The 17242-nt window shown below is 37.8% G+C and overlaps 1 protein-coding gene across 1 annotated transcript in view; it reads left to right on the forward strand.

Annotated features, from left to right (window-relative positions):
- The first annotated feature begins 589 nt into the window (after positions 1–589).
- The window catches only part of LOC149408933 (uncharacterized), a 35492-nt gene continuing 18839 nt past the window's right edge, over positions 590–17242 (forward strand). Inside the window, exons 1-5 of the mRNA XM_089650286.1 lie at positions 590–698; positions 3024–3145; positions 5137–7055; positions 8995–9118; positions 10640–10984. Coding sequence (XP_089506412.1) covers positions 3120–3145; positions 5137–7055; positions 8995–9118; positions 10640–10984 — 2414 coding nt within the window. The 5' untranslated portion in view covers positions 590–698; positions 3024–3119. The remainder of the gene's footprint in view (positions 699–3023; positions 3146–5136; positions 7056–8994; positions 9119–10639; positions 10985–17242) is intronic.

Raw genomic sequence — 17242 nt, forward strand, 5'->3', positions numbered from 1 at the left:
CCTTGAGCGAAATCTCGCGCGTTGATTCTTTTAATCAATGTTTTACTGATTTCCGTAGGCTGCGCCACTGTTAAATAACTGTTATTCTGTTATTTACAGACTTTGTGGAACACAATAATTATAACGCGTGTTCCAATATAATGATTTATTAACAATTAGTACGGATTGTCTACGTCTTATCTCTGAGCTGTCGGTTTGGTAAAAGAGAGCGAGTAGATGCATCCGTCATCTTTTATACCCCTATCAGTCATCTCGCTCTTACGCATTCAACAAGCAGGCGTACCACCCAAAACCTTTCTTACAATAGCAATACGGATAATTTTTTTTTTCAACTTCTCGTATTGATGCCATGATTACCAAAAACCTGTTTTCAGCAAAATTAAAATATAAAATGCATATATTTTCGTCTCCCCCGACATAAAAACTCACCTTTCGTGATAATAAACCTAAATCTAACTGTTTGAATATGAAATATTACTGAAATTATAAACATGTTATTTTACGTTATTGATATTATTGCTTACTAGCAACACTTAATTTTATATATCTTTGGTTATTTTTCTATGGATTTACTGTCAAAAAAACGCATCGGCAATGCCGTTGTATATTGTTTGCATCTAAAATTTTTAAGTCGTATATTTCAGTTTATATTGCTTGCCCCAACCTAATTCTTTCGGATTCGGATTCCCCGTCCCAAAGTTAGTATAAAGATAACTATTTTTATTGTCAAAAAGCGTTCAAAATGGCCAGTTAAATTTTTTGTGCGCCGAAATTTTAAAGTCGTGTAATTCAGTTAATATTGCTTGCCGCCACCTAATTCTTCCAGATTCGGATTCCCCGGCCCAAAGTTAGTATAAAAATAACTAGTTTTAATTTTTAGGAATTTCACCCATAAACCGAAGCTTACCCCAAAATTTAATGCGTTCACATTTCCGTCTGAAAATTGTTTTGTTCGCATCAAATAACCAAAATTTACTAATAAAAAAGATTTTCAGACGTATTGCTATGAGACATTTTTTTTGTCTCATTTTTAATTTTTTTAAGTGATTTTACGGGTTTGCGCTACACCACTAACATCTGAAAAATATGTTTCCGGTATCTCAGAACTATCATTCAACTACAGTCTGCAAATCAGACATACCTATTGCTATGATGCAGTTCGGTAAAATTCTTTGACAATTTTGAAAATTCGGTCAGATCAAACGCTACGCGGAAAATGTCTGATATTGGTATTTTCGAGTTCAGGATAATCGTATCTATCGATTTGATGCGGTTTTGGCCATATTGCTATGAGACAAAAATTTTGGTCGTGGGCTCTCGTACTAATATTAACGGCTCGCAAGCGTATCCGCGCCATTAGGTATTTAACACAAGAGGTTTTAAAATGTTTTTACCAACAAGAATGCTCCCGAGGTACCTATCTAAGATGTTCTATATTTTGCTTATTTTAAAAGTTGTCGTAAAAAGAAATACCATTTTAGAAATTAAATAAAAATACCTTTGAAATGTTTCTACTTGATGAAATACACATTGATAGGTATTTCTAAAAAATATTTTTTTAAGATGAAAATGTTAACAAAAAAACTAACATTTTGACTCAAAACGTCCTCAATTTTGATAGAATTCGATATGTTTATAACCATAGACATATGAATATTCCTATGTCTGTGTTTATAACACATTTATTTTGTGTAGGTAATGAGTAAGAAAACTGTCACATCACTTTTCATACCGTTTATAGAATAAAAAATATTAATATTTTGTTAACTTTCAACTCTCAATGAAAAAATCCCACCAATTCGTAATCACGCACTTTGACATTTTATTTTATCTTATCAAATGTACCTAATAATTTATAAATATTTGACACAAACTGAGAAGAATAATTATTCATCCTTTCAATGACGAACAAATCAAATATCTAAGCATTTTTATAATTAATTATTACCAGAACTTACCAATTTAATAAATCTTCATATTCCGTCTAGATCAACCCGACAATCTGATTTATTTTATCTACCCTCGTGTAGAACAAACATTCGAAAAAATTCCCCAATTCCTATTATATGTGCATTATTCATATAAATACATTTTTTTATTAAAATATGTTGTTTTTGTCGTTTGTTCGTTTCAGTAATTTTAATTTAGTGTTTTGACGAAAAAACGTAAGATTGACCATGTTAATTTTTTTTCGTTTGTTTTCAAAAATTATGTCTATTCCTAACTAGCCAACGTGTACCCGGCGTTGCTGGGGGTTATTTATAATATTTTTTGACTGGTGTAAATTTTAAACACTTTGTAAAAATGACTTAATCTGACACTCTACATTAAATGGGACCTAGCATTAGGACGAAACATTTGACTTTTGTCATCTTTTCTTATCCCTTTTGTTAATATTTTAGACATCTTTCCTTATCATGCAAATGAAAATATACTTTTAGTTTGGGTTTACGTTTCGTGGTTGGTGGTTGCTCTGTTACATTTCACTTTCATCCCCCTTTTCGTAATAAACATTTTAGTTTTTTTTTTGGTATTTGGTATTTTAAGTTAGCTTATCTTCTTTACATTTATTTGGTATAAGTAGACAGTTTTTTTTGTTTAAAATCAACTTAAAGTGAACTTTTTGTAGCAAGCAGACGAAACATATGTTTTATTTCATCTACCTATTATACAATTACAATATTTAAAAATCCTTCAATTGGATGTCAATTTGATACAAAATTAAGAGAAAATTGAAAACCCTCTTAAGATGTTTTCCTGCTTAAGAAGTTTTTTTTGCCGGTCCCTTGGAAAACCTCTTAAGAGGGTTCCAATGTAATCCAAAAATGAATCACGATAATGATCTCATAAAAACCGTTGCCCAACATGCAAAGTATTTTAAACTCATCTTCCTACCTGTCGGACCAAGCTTCTAATTTTTCTGCCAGTTGGGAGATGTTTATTATTGCTAAATAGATTAGCTTCTGATATCGATTTACATCTTTTAAAACATTGAAGAGTTTTAACTGTATTACTGTCTTCAGGGTACAATTGAAGAGAAGATCTACGAAAGATCTGTCACCAAACAAGCCGTCGCCTTCCGGGTGGTGGACGAACAGCAAGTGGACCGGCATTACAACATGGCGGAGCTCAGTGAACTCTACTTGTAAATATTTGAGATACAGATACAGTAAAGCCAAAAACAAATACAGTGGTGCCTCACACAACGAACTTAATTCGTTCCAGGAGCAAGTTCGTTATGCGAAAAGTTCGTTATGTGAAACGCGTTTTCCCATAACAATACATGTTAAAAAAAATAATTCGTTCTGTAGCATAAAATATGGTAAGATGACATAAAAAAAAGATAATTTTTTTGTTATTATTTTTATTTAGATACATCTAAAAACATAATGAAAAAAACACACATTTTTTAATTTTAAGAAATAATCGAATCTTGCACATCTTCATCCATTTTCCGCCGATGGTGCAGTGAAAAACCTGTCCAAAGTCGTTTGTTTCTCTCTTTTCTTCAACATCTGCCGGAAATAACGGACAAGAGTATCGGAGTACAGGTCGTTGATCCTGTTTGCTTCAGCGGAATCCGGATAGTGGGCATTGGTAAACTCCTGAACTGCTTTCACACTGTTTTACCCCACATTCACTCCTTCTAATTATTTCCTGTTTCATTTCAAGAGAAATCACCTTCCTGCTTTTTTTAGAACCCATCATATAAAAAAATGTTGAGTTTATCTTAAAAGGACGACTGCCGTGATACGTGTGCGATTTAATTCGTAATGAAGAACGATTGCTGCGATACGTGCGTAAGTAAAGCGTACTACGCAGTGACTAACGAGTCTAACGACTGCCTGCGCGGGAGGATGCAATTAATCGGCAGTGATCGTAGAAGATCGGGCGACTTCGTTGTGTGAAGCGAAGTTCGTTGTATGAACCGTGAAATGAACGAAAAGGAAGTTCGTTGTGTGCAGCATTCGCTGTGCGAGGCGTTCGTTGTGTGAGGCACCACTGTATGTACAAATCTCCTTTTTACCTCTCTCCATGCCACATTTCGGTTGTCTGTTCAAAATCACCTTAATTAGCAGCAGACACATACCTGGACGGATGACGAACCTCGTGCTGGCACTGTTGGTGGCGCGGTGCACTCTTTCGCTGCAGTAGCTGGTCCAGTTTCCTCACCACCTGGGATTCTTGCTGCAGAGTCTCCATCCTCTACCTTCGTCGAATGTCACAGCGGTGCTGCCAAGGTCTGGAATCCATGAGAGGACATTGTATCAGCGCTCATACCTAGCAGCAGACACATACCTGGAAGGATGACGAACCTCGTGCTGGCACTGTCGGTGGACGCGGTGGACTCTCTCGCTGCAGCAGCTGGTCCAGTTTCCTCACCACCTAGGATTCTTGCAGCAGACTCTCCATCTCCGTGTCACCTGTTTCTGTACATCATTTTATTTAACTTAATTTCAATTTGTAATATTTATATTATTTTTTTTGTAATATCTGCATTAACTGTACAGCGCCCCTGAGGTGATATTTCGCAAAAGCGGCGCTATAAAAATCATCCAATAAATAAATAAATAACCCTGTCGGCCTCAGAGCCCAAATCAGACACCTCTGGGAATGCTGTATGTGAATGGGTCTTTTAAAGAGATGAAGAAGTGTGAAGCCGTGCTTTAAAGAGACCCGTGCTGTAGGAAGGAGTAAAAACAGAACCCGCCAAACCGTTTCAGAGTAGAGCTGTTGAACACAACTGGTAAAAATTATCCTTTCTCGTATGGTGACTGTCAACCTTGTACAAATGTGCTAGGCTCGCGTTCGGCATGTTTCCCCGTTGTGCGTGCACAAGGGAATTCTTTGGAGCATCTTCCATTAATATGCCGGTAAAATGTGTATGTTGTAGGAAGAAGAAAACACAACAGCCAGAAAGTCGTTCTCCAGCTCAATTGTTGAGTTGAGCTGTTTCATTTAGTTTTTAACCAAGTATTGGGCATGTATTTATTTTGAGTATCTATCAATTGTCACTGCTTCGCTTCAACTATGCCATGTGAAATCTTATTATGCTCACCGTCAGATATTTCAACTTTATTTTGTAGATGACCTTTTTGATATGGGATTTTATTATTTATTACTTTTTATTTTCAGTATTAACCCCATTCCAAACGGACCGCAGCCAATCCCAAGCTTCCCATCTGATCATGTTCTGGCCAGAGTATTGGCCGCCACCCGCTTGGAGAGTAAACAACGTAATTCTGAAAACTTTAAAGGAACTGATTGTTGGGCCGCTGCCGAAGTGTCTATCGTTGACAAAGTAGCCACAGAACACAACAATAATCCTATAAACTTCAATGACAATACTAACATGTCTAAAGACGATATTCTGGCCCCGGATAACCCAACAAATGCCTTGCACAAAAGTAAGATATGTGACAAAGATAAGATATCTTCTTCAATGGTCATGCTTACTAACCGGTCAGCCAGTGAACCATTATCCATCTCTAACAATCTGGAGAAGATATCATCTTCGATGGTCACTTTGACTAACAGAGCGTCCAGTGACAGTCAAGTAACCAGCTTGAATGGTCCTGAGAGAGTATCTTCTTCGATAGTCATGTTGACTAACCATGCGTCAGATGACAGTCAAGCAACCAACAACACTGAGAGGATATTATCTTCAATGGTCATGCTTACTAACCGGTCAGCCAGTGAACCATTATCCATCTCTAACAATCTTGAGAAGATATCATCTTCGATGGTCACTTTGACTAACAGAGCGTCCAGTGACAGTCAAGTAACCAGCTTGAATGGTCCTGAGAGAGTATCTTCTTCGATAGTCATGTTGACTAACCATGCGTCAGATGACAGTCAAGCAACCAACAACACTGAGAGGATATTATCTTCAATGGTCATGCTTACTAACCGGTCAGCCAGTGAACCATTATCCATCTCTAACAATCTGGAGAAGATATCATCTTCGATGGTCACTTTGACTAACAGAGCGTCCAGTGACAGTCAAGTAACCAGCTTGAATGGTCCTGAGAGAGTATCTTCTTCGATAGTCATGTTGACTAACCATGCGTCAGATGACAGTCAAGCAACCAACAACACTGAGAGGATATTATCTTCAATGGTCATGCTTACTAACCGGTCAGCCAGTGAACCATTATCCATCTCTAACAATCTGGAGAAGATATCATCTTCGATGGTCACTTTGACTAACAGAGCGTCCAGTGACAGTCAAGTAACCAGCTTGAATGGTCCTGAGAGAGTATCTTCTTCGATAATCATATTGACTAACCATGCGTCAGATGACAGTCAAGCAACCAACAACACTGAGAGGATATTATCTTCAATGGTCATGCTTACTAACCGGTCAGCCAGTGAACCATTATCCATCTCTAACAATCTTGAGAAGATATCATCTTCGATGGTCACTTTGACTAACAGAGCGTCCAGTGACAGTCAAGTAACCAGCTTGAATGGTCCTGAGAGAGTATCTTCTTCGATAGTCATGTTGACTAACCATGCGTCAGATGACAGTCAAGTTACCAATAGCACCGAGAAGGTATCATCTTCCATAGTCATGCTGACTAACCCAGCATCAGATCACAGTCAAGTTCTCAAGAGCACCGAGAAGGTATCATCTTCCATAGTCATGCTGACTAACGCAGCATCAGATGGCAGTCAAGTTACCAAGAGCACCGATGAGGTATCATCTTCCATGGTCATGTTGACTAACAAAGCATTCAGTGACAGTCAAATAACTAGCTTCAACAGTCTTGGGGAGACATCTTCTTCGATAGTCATGCTGCCTAACCGAGCTTCCAGTGACAGTCAAGCAACCAACAACACTGAGAGGATATCATCTTCAATGGTCATGTTGGACAACCAACTGACCGGTGGCAAAGGGAAGGCGGTAGCTGGTGGCAATGGTACTTGTCTGCCGTATGTTTGGAGCATGCCCGAACATGACTCCCTTCTGAGGGACCTCTTCGAGGAACAGTTGGACGAGGACGATAGGAAACTGGCGTGGCTGGAGTATGAAGCGGAAAGAGAACAACAAAGTAAGTAAATATGTAATAATATATAGTAGACATTGTCACGACCGGGGTTCCATGACAAAACAGAACAGTGACAATATTATAATGTGAAGATAAATTGAAGGAAAAAAAAAACAATCTTATGCGATAATCGCGCAGACTATCGACACATGGGTTAGTTAGATTATAATGGTTATAATCTAGGCAGGTATGTGCCTATGTAAATTAACGCTCTGTTCGCTGAACCAAAAAGATAGGTATTCGCTAATGTGACTTACGGAAGAGTTGGTTGTGATGTTCGATGATATGGTTCTTTTGGCAGCGCTCGTATGGTGGAGGAATTCACAGGCACTCGTTTAAGATTGAACTAATTATAACTCCGGCTAGAAATTGAATTGACACATCGGTTTTTTTCTCAGTACGGTGCTTTCGTCGACTGTCATTAGCTGACGTTTTCGCTACGGCGTGGGGGCGGCTCGATTCAAATCAAAGCAACACTGCGCAGATTCAAACCAGTAAAATTTGAATCCTAGCCTCCTTATTGGTTCGAGCGGAAAAAGCGTTTAAACAATTCAGAGTCACGAAACACCTAATCTTTACTTAACCTGACCCAAACTAACCTGCTATTTTATTTTGTTCTGTTTTATCCAGTAACCACATAATTGATGTCTAGTATGAAAGAGACGGCGTAAGAGGATGAGAAGAATGGACTATAAAAGAGTGTGACCGATTGCCTCTTATAATAAATTTTGTTAATTTCAGTCTGTAAACTCATCGCTCTAGTTCGTTTTGGTCCACAACAAGTATGCAATTTTTCTCAAAAAGCATTTATTTATACGATACAAGTGAACAAAAAAAATTGAGAAATTATTTTTAATTTGTTTTCAAGACGCAGTTTGTCCACCAAAATCAACAACATTCCGAGCATGTTTATCCAAAACACTTTGTCGTACCTACATCCATATTAAAAACGTGTTTTCTGCGTAATTTTAAATATTTGGATCGAATTTTACATAAAAATTATAATTTCTATCACTTTAAGGACGGGTTGTTTCGGAGAATCTGAACAATTCATCAAAGTTCAACGTTCATTTTCAAGTTCTGTGAAAGATTTTTTCAAGTTCTGTTTTTATTTCAGTTTTGTCAAGCAACTAGCCTACAATGATATAAAAACAGAACTTGAATAAGTCTTTCACAAAACCCGAAAATGAACGTTGAAATTTGATGAATTGTTCAAATTCTCCGAAACCACCCGTCCTTAATCATTTTAGTAAGCTTATAATTAAGTTAATTTCATTGTATATGCATTTTTCGTAAAAAAATCTTTGAAGCGCTATTTCTCCCGATTTACCTTTTTTGTCTGTTGGATAAAAATGAACTAGAGCGAAGAACTGTTATTCCTTCATTTAAAATTGTTTTCTAAAAATTACTAAAAATATAAATATGTGTTATGGTTAAGGTTTGTTTTCACAGGTGTAACATAGTCCTTAAAAGGACTTTTTAACTCCTGACGTTTCGGACAGATCTCACTGTCCATCTTCAGAGGCCTACTTGTACCTAAACTTCTGGACCGAACAGACACGCGAAAGCGTTCAGTTTGAGACAAAACTCAAGACATAAGGCCTCTGAAAATGGACAGTGAGATCTGTCCGAAACGTCAGGAGTTAAAAAGTCCTTTTAAGGACTACGTTACGCGGGTAACTGAGAAAATTATTCTACACATAAACAGTCTTAATATTAATTTAATACACAGCGGAGAATGGAAAAGAAACAGACCAATTATAAATGTCCACAGATAGTTGAATTGGTAATATACGACTAAGTATTTAGTGAATGTAGACTAAAATATAAATAATTGTTAATGATAAAGTTCGTGAGAGCCCCTGCCTAAAATATTTTATCTGCCTAATTTGGTGTTTGAAAAGTTCTCAAAAATTAATATTAAATGCTTATGTATTTTCAGGAGTGGTGAAAGCAAATGGTGTGATGATTGTACCAGATTTAAAGATGTCCAAGAAGAACTACAAAGTGCCGCCACCATTTGTTTCTCAAAATGTTTTCCCCGTCAGCAATATAATGGCATCCAGGTGATTTCACATTTCATTTCTCTTCTCCTCTTAACTCTTCTGTAGCGTACTGTATTTGAAAATACACAGATTTCAGATTTTTTTCTTTTCTATGTAGAGCCTATAAAAATTAGCAGTTTTCATTTTCCAATTGCTGGCATTTGCGTGTTTTTTTTTAAATTGTATTTTTGCTAGCCAGTTTTGGTGAAATTGAAAATTAATTTGGGCGACTTTAAGCTATTGTAGTTGAACATTAAAAAAATATTTTAATTGATGGAGATAAGATATGTTCACTCGGAAGGAAACCTGAAATTAAAAATTCATAGCTCCCATCACTTAAATCAGCGGTCGGGGAACTTTTTTAACCATTACCCCAAAATTTTGTTGCTTAAGTCGATATTACCCCTTCCCGCCATTTCGAAAAGAAGACAATCAATGTATATTTAAATAAACATTATTTATTGAATTAATTTACACGGAAAATAAAAAAAAAGTTACATGAAAATAGTAAGTATGTAATAGACAAACAAAATAAAATTCTCAAATTGGATCAAACAAAAATTCATATTTACAGGTTTCCCTTTCAGTTTTTGGAGAAATGATGTTGCTTCATGTTTGATACAATTACTTCAAAATTGGGACTTTTTGATGTAATTTCTATATAGGTACTATAATAAGCCAGGTTTTGAAGTTTCCCGGTAATTGTTTGGTTTTGGTTTCCTTCTTATTGTACTTTTATGTCCACCTATTATATAATATTTTAATGTTTTCTTGGTTGTCGAGTTTGTGCTTATTTATTTGTGGCCTGGGCCCGTCCAAGTGCGAAATGCAAACGGAAGTGGCGACATCTTTTTTGGCGACATCGACATCTCGACTTTTTTTTTTCTTCATATGAAGCGGTTACTTTGTGATGTGACATTATAATTTAAAATTAAACAGTAACTTTGTAAACATCACTTATGGGTAAATACTTAATGCCGACCGGGTTTCGCTACAACCGTAGCCTCATCAGGGCAGTATAATACTTTTTTTTTGTTAAATTTTTTTTTATGGAGATTTTTCAGTTTGGGGAGGCAGTGCCTGTATCGGTGATTCAATCCAATATTGTTTTTGAACGACTTTCTTAAAAGAATTGAGTTTGTGTCTATTTATTTGTATTATGTATTTACAGGCGTAGACAAATAATTCATCTTAATAACGCGTAACTTACAAAAAAGTTTTTTTTCCCAAAAATAATTAAATTAGCGTCATCGACGAAAGAGCAGATTATGATTTAAGATTTTCACGGCCAACAGTATTTTTGTTATTTGTTGAGCCGTGTTGCGCTAGCGCAACACAGCATAACACCCCAAAAACAAATAACAAAAAAAAGAGCAGATTATGAATTCTTTAACCATTATTCCCTTAACCATTTATCTTTCTTCTGATCTCTATAATCTTTAACCATTACTTTTTTATTTTACTTTTTATGAATAGCAGTATTTCTTTTTTGATTCAAAAATTTACTATTAAAAAATATACTAACTATTGTGTTGTCCGCAGATTGATACCGATTACTAATCACAATATGGTTAACCACTTTGGAGGATCTATCTTGCCCGACTCGGGTACCGACAGCATCTTCAAGCCGCGTCCGTCAACAAGTTACTCCAACAAGTCCCGCTTCATCAATCCCAACTTCCAACATCCCAACTCCGGAAGCAGCCACACGGCGGCTCGTGCGGCTGTTCGCCAGCCGTACGCCGTGGGCAGGTATGGGTCGCTCAAGCCACCCGACCGCATGCGGCCCACCGTGATGGCCAACATGGCGTTCCAGAACATTCAGATTAGCAACCTAACGAGTGCCACTTCCAGCCAGCCTCCTAACCCCAATCAGAAAAAGAAAAGGTAAATAGCGATGCGCTAGTTAGTTTATATTTAAACTCGTCTAATTTTTCTAGGCTAATTTAGCAAGGCTAGCAGTCCACAATGGAGTGCTATGCCTATCACGATGTATGGCAGTGAGGCATCGAACGGGCAGAGAAAGGATTGAATGCTGTTGAAATGAGATTCCTGAGGTGTATGTGTGCCGATTCCACCATGCAATACTAGATTTATTTCAGTGCTTAAATTCTGGGACTAACTACCATTTGTACTCCTCATTGTTCAGAATACTTATGGGGGGAAATAATTATACAGAATCAGTGGACATCCTTAATTTACCACTTAAGATTGTTACTAAGGACGGGTTGTTTCGGAGAATTTGAACAATTCATCAAATTTCAACGTTCATTTACGGGTTCTGTGAAAGTCCTATTCAAATTATATTATTATAGGTGTATCTTCCAGAATGCGACGTTTACTATTGCTCAATAAAATTTAGCCTTCAGGCGCATTCCCACAGTTCGTATTTTCAAAGTAAGTGCAGTTTCCCACATTTGCACATTCGACCCTACAATAAAACAATTCATTGGCCTGGTATTTTTATAAACATATTGCCTTGTTTGTATCATTTATGATTTAAGAATTGGTGACATTTTACTGCAAGCGGCGGCAGTTTTCAAATAGAGCTGTTCGCCTTCGATTTTATGATGACCCTAGTTAAACCATTATGCCTAAAAATATTTGCCAATACCTTTCCCACCCCTGTCCCATAGTAATAAAAACCCCAAATAAAGTTTCATCTCCCTCAAAATAATTCCTTTAAAATATTTCTATTGTTTAAGTCACGTTTGTATCATTAAGAATAGTTAAATGCATTTTATTTTATGTTAAGAATGTTGTTTGCCAACGAGCGGGTGGAACATCTTTATTTTGGTAAAATGTCCTTCAGAATTTAGTTTAAATACAGATACCTCCCAGAAAAAGGACAGTATTGCAGTGTTGCTATAACGGGTAGGTACAGACGTACCTACGCTGTCAGTCGTGAGATAATCACTAGGTTTATGTAAACCTAGGTAAAACTGAAGAATAGAGGAAACTAGACCTTTATTTCTTTCAGTTTAAGTTTTAGCAGAGGAAAATAAGATCCTCTGCGATTATATTGTGAATTAATAAATTTATATGTCAAGAAGAAGAAGTGTTTTCCTGCATTCCATCTGACGGCGTGTTCTCGTACCACGATAGCAGAAACATATGGTCCTTCGAGCCGCATCGGGAACAGCAGCATCATGGAAGCGGGACAACACTCAAAGACGTCATCTGTCTCCGGCAGCAAGGCGGGAACCAGCAGCAGCTGGATGGAGGCTCAAATAAAAGCTTCAGCAACCAAGGTGCACATCACGAGACAAAAGGCCCGCCTACTTACGGAGATGGCTGAAGCAAAGATGGCCGCGGAAGCAAAGGCTTCCGAAGCAAAGGCTTCCGAAGCAAAGATGACTGCAGCAATGTCAGTCTTGGAAGCAGAGGAGCAACATGCGGCGCTCGTTTTAGAAGCTGCATCAAGGACTTCGCAACGGACTCTCGAGGATAGAGTCAATGACTGGGTGGACCAGTCACATCACAGTTCATCATCAGAACTTGGAGATCACGATGAACAGCCTCTTCGAGTTCAAATGGAGCAGCAACAGGAACTGCTCCATGATGGGCGGTTATCACTACAACCGCCCACAAGAACTGCACAGCAACAGCCCTTGGCAGGGCAGACTCTCCCGTCGCAAATGGAACCTCGGGTAGAGCAGGCTCATCCGCTGCAATTGGAACAGCGGTTGGAGCAGCACAAGGGTGGGCGGTACGCATTACTCCCACCAAAAGGATCCTCAGAGCAGCAGCCCTTGGCAGGGCAGACTCTCCCATCGCAATTGGAGCCTCGGGCAGAGCAGACTCTTCCGCTGCACTTGGGACAGCGGTTGGAGCAGCAGCAGCAGGGCGGGCGGTACGAGCTACTCCCACCCAGAGGAACATCGGATCAGCAGCCCTCGGTAGGGCAATCTCTTCAGCTGCAGTCGACGCAGCCTCAGCAGCCAAGCAGTAGCTACTGGGAGCTGCCTACATCAGAGCAGCCATTCAACTTAGCAGAGCAACGCGACGGGCAACAGTGGCCAGAGTCGCAGGGCCGATTCCAGGGACCAACACCTGCTATAACTGAAGACCGTCTCGCGGAATCAATTGGTAAGGCAATGTCTTTATATAATACCAGGCCCAAAGTTAATGATCTTCCCACATTTAACGGCAATCCAATTGAATGGATTGCGTTCAAATCAATATACCATCATACCACAGACTTCTTAAAAGTATCTGACAGCGAAAATTTATATAGATTACAAAAAGCGTTAAAAGGAGAGGCGCGTGACGCGGTTTCTTCCCTTCTATTATCTCCTTGCAATGTCAAGGAAATAATAAATACGTTAGAAAATATTTTTGGCAACACGGATCACATCATACAAAAAACTATTGGTGAGATCCGAAATTTAAGTAAATTAGATGAGAATACCAGTTCAGACGCCATAATTCGATTTTCTTGTAAAGTAAAAAATTTAATTTCTATGTTAAAATCATTTAAAAATATCGGACATTTGCACAATCCAGATTTGTTATCGACATTAATCGGTAAACTGCCTAGTACACTACGAACGTTGTGGCTTACAGACAAAGATAGGCGGAACACAACACAGCCAATACTCTGCTATTTATCACTTTGGCTGGAAGAAATCGTCATTAATTCACGTGACTCGGGAATAAGTTTTAATTCTAAAATCAGTAACGAAACTAAATTCGCTTCCAATAACCATTTCAAGCAGTATAGTAATAATTATCATCCACGACAAGCTAATCAACATCAAAATAAACAAAATTTTAATAGGCCTTATGCATCCAAAAATAATCATTTCGAACGTCCGTACGATACGTCAAAAAAATTCCTTTATCACACCACTAATAATGGAAAACCACCGTGCTGTGTTTGCAAAGGAGAACACCAGATTTGGCAATGTGAAAAATTTAAAAATGTCCCAATAACGCAAAGATGGGAAATTGCTAAATATAATAATGTTTGTTACAAGTGCTTAGGGTACGGACATTCCCGTTTTAATTGTAAAGTAAATTTAAAATCACCAAACAAAAAATTTCATGATTTATTGGTTAATCACAATCGGGTGGAAACCGATGAAGTTGTCACAAACACGTGGGAAAGTAATCAAGTACTTTTAAAAATTATTCCGATTACGGTATACGGGCCACTCGGGAGCCGAGATATTCATGCGCTGTTAGACGATGGGTCAACCGTCACATTGTTAGACCAAGAAGTAGCCAAACAAATCGGTTTGTCTGGACCAGTTAGTGACCTCTCATTGCATGGAGTCAATGAAATGAGCTCCAACAACGCGGATTCTATGTCAATAAATGTAAAAATAAAAGGTAAAAACGAAGTAGAATCGTACATAGCTAGTGCTCGAACCGTTCGGGATTTAAAGATACCAGCTCAAATGGCGCTGTCTAATTCTTACATTTCGAGTAATAAACACTTAAAAAACGCCCCTCGCTTTGAAAGGAATGTAAAACCCCAAATGTTAATCGGGCAAAACAACTGGGAATTAATTATTTCCAGAAAAATAGTTCAGGGAGATAAACATAAGGTATCATTATCTTATACAAAGCTTGGTTGGGTCGCGCTCGGCCATATTGCAAAGAAAACGGGAAATAGTGTAGAATTCAATTTTCATGTTCAGGAAAATGAAAATAGCGAATTGCATGAAATTATCAAAGAGAGTTTTAAGATAGACGAGATGGGAGTAGTGAGCCCGAAAATATGCAAAAATGATAAATGTGCATATTCCCTGTTAGAAAGTACCACAAAACGCGCTAGTCAGGGGTGTCATTGGGAGACGGGTTTGCTGTGGAAGGAAGAAGAAAGATATTTTCCTGATAGTCTTCAGGTTGCGGAAAATAGATTAAAAACTTTAGAAAAGAGAATGGATAAAGACCCTGAATTTGCGGAAGCCTACTGCAACAAAATACAACATTATTTAGAGAAAGGATATGCAAAAAAATTCAATTTCAGTGGTAGGTATCCGGATAGCTCGGATAAATTTTATTTACCACATTTTGCTGTTTACAACCCAAGTAAGCCAGGAAAGCTTCGGGTTGTATTTGATGCGGCGGCAAAATCAAAGGGAATTTCTTTGAATGATAGGCTTTTAACCGGGCCCGATCTGTATAATTCTCTGCTAGGAATGCTTTTTAAATTTAGGCAAAATAAAATTGCATTCACCGCCGATATCCAAGAAATGTTTTTACAAATTAAAATTATTGATGAAGATACACCGTTTCAGTTGTTTTTATGGAGAGGAAAAGATCGTAAGGTAGCCCCGTCTGTATACGCTATGAATTCAATGATTTTTGGCGCAAAATCATCACCTTGTTCGGCGCAATTCGTAAAAAATAAAAACGCGGATCAATTTTTATCTCAGTATCCCCAGGCCGTCGAAGCAATAAAAACAAAACATTACATGGACGACTATTTAGATAGTGTAAATTCAGTAGAAAGTGCGAAGAAATTAATACAAGATATTACATACATACATGCTCAAGGCGGGTTTAATATCACCAGCTGGGCAAGTAACGCGCCAGAGGCGCTAGAAAACATTCCAGTAGCCCACAGGTCGAAGAATGTTGTTTGTTTCGAACAAGAGGAAAACATACAGAGAACATTAGGTTTGCAATGGGATCCAAATTCAGACACATTGTCATTCGATCTAAGCTTCAAAAAAATTCCCGGAGATATTATTTCTGGGAAGCAAAGACCCACGAAAAGGCAGATGTTGAAAGTCATTATGACAATATTCGATCCGCCCGGGTTTTTAGCACCCCTGACAGTTCGGTCTAAAATACTACTGCAAAATGTATGGAGGTCGGGTACTGACTGGGATAAGAAATTAAATGATCGTAATTTTAATGAATGGCTTCATTGGTTGGAAGCCTTAAGGTCAATAAGTAAAGTTAAAATTCCTAGGTATTACGAGATTTTATGCGGTGGGGAAAACGCCGTAGACAGACAACTTCATATTTTCTGTGATGCGAGCGAAAAGGCAATGTGTTGTGTAGCTTATAGTCGTGTTCAAAATGCTAATGGTCAGGTCTTCGTAAATTTTATTGCTAGCAAAACCCGCGTAGCCCCAATCAAGCCGATGTCAATTCCGCGCTTAGAATTGCAAGCAGCCCTTTTAGGTAGTAGATTATATAAATGTATAATCGGTGAACACACGCTCACCTTTAACTCGAAACATTTTTGGACAGATTCAAAAACCGTAATGTGCTGGTTAAAATCTGATTCAAGAAATTTTAAGCCTTTTGTTGCGCATAGGTTAGGTGAGTTGGAAGAAACAGTTGGTTCAGAATGCTGGCGGTGGCTTCCAACTAAAGATAATATAGCAGATGAGGCTACCAGAGATACTAGGATGACAGATTTAGGATTAGAGGGGCGATGGTTTTCTGGTCCCGAATTCCTAAAATCACCTCCAGAAGTATGGCCGCAAGAGAATTTGGCTAAACAGTGTGATAGCATAAACAAAGAACTATTAGAGTTAAAACCATCGGCTATCTTACTCACCACATCGGCGGCATGTTTCATAGACTTAAATAAATTCTCCAAATATTCAAGATTATTAAGAGCTACAGCGTACGTTTTTAAATTCATCAACAAATGTAGAGGCAAACAAGCAGAAAATAATTCTCTTACTGCTGATGACTTAACTTCAGCAGAACATTTTCTTATAAAAGAGTCTCAGAAAAGAACGTTTCATAGAGAAATTATAATTTTATCCAAAAACGAAAGATTGCCAAAAGATAGTAGATTAAGACAATTAAGTGCGTATTTAGATGTAAATGGAATAATACGCATACAGGGTAGGATTGCGGCGATTGAAGACGTACAATTAAGTACAGTCTTCCCGATAATTCTCGACAATAAAGATAAGTTAGCTCAATTATTAATTACACAGTTTCACGAGATGTCTAGCCACGGTGGAGTTGAACACGTCTTAAATGCAATAAGACAAAAGTATTGGATACTTAATGCGCGTCAGTCTATTAGAAAAATTAAATATATATGTCAAACTTGCAAAAATAAGAGAGCCCAACCACAGGCACCTCTAATGGGATGTTTACCTATGGAAAGGTTACAACATCATATACGTCCTTTTACACACACAGGCATGGATTACTTTGGTC

This window comes from Hesperophylax consimilis, unplaced genomic scaffold (assembly GCF_061612785.1).
Source record: "Hesperophylax consimilis isolate HC1 unplaced genomic scaffold, BYU_Hcon_1.0 scaffold_41, whole genome shotgun sequence".
Classification (NCBI taxonomy): domain Eukaryota; kingdom Metazoa; phylum Arthropoda; class Insecta; order Trichoptera; family Limnephilidae; genus Hesperophylax; species Hesperophylax consimilis.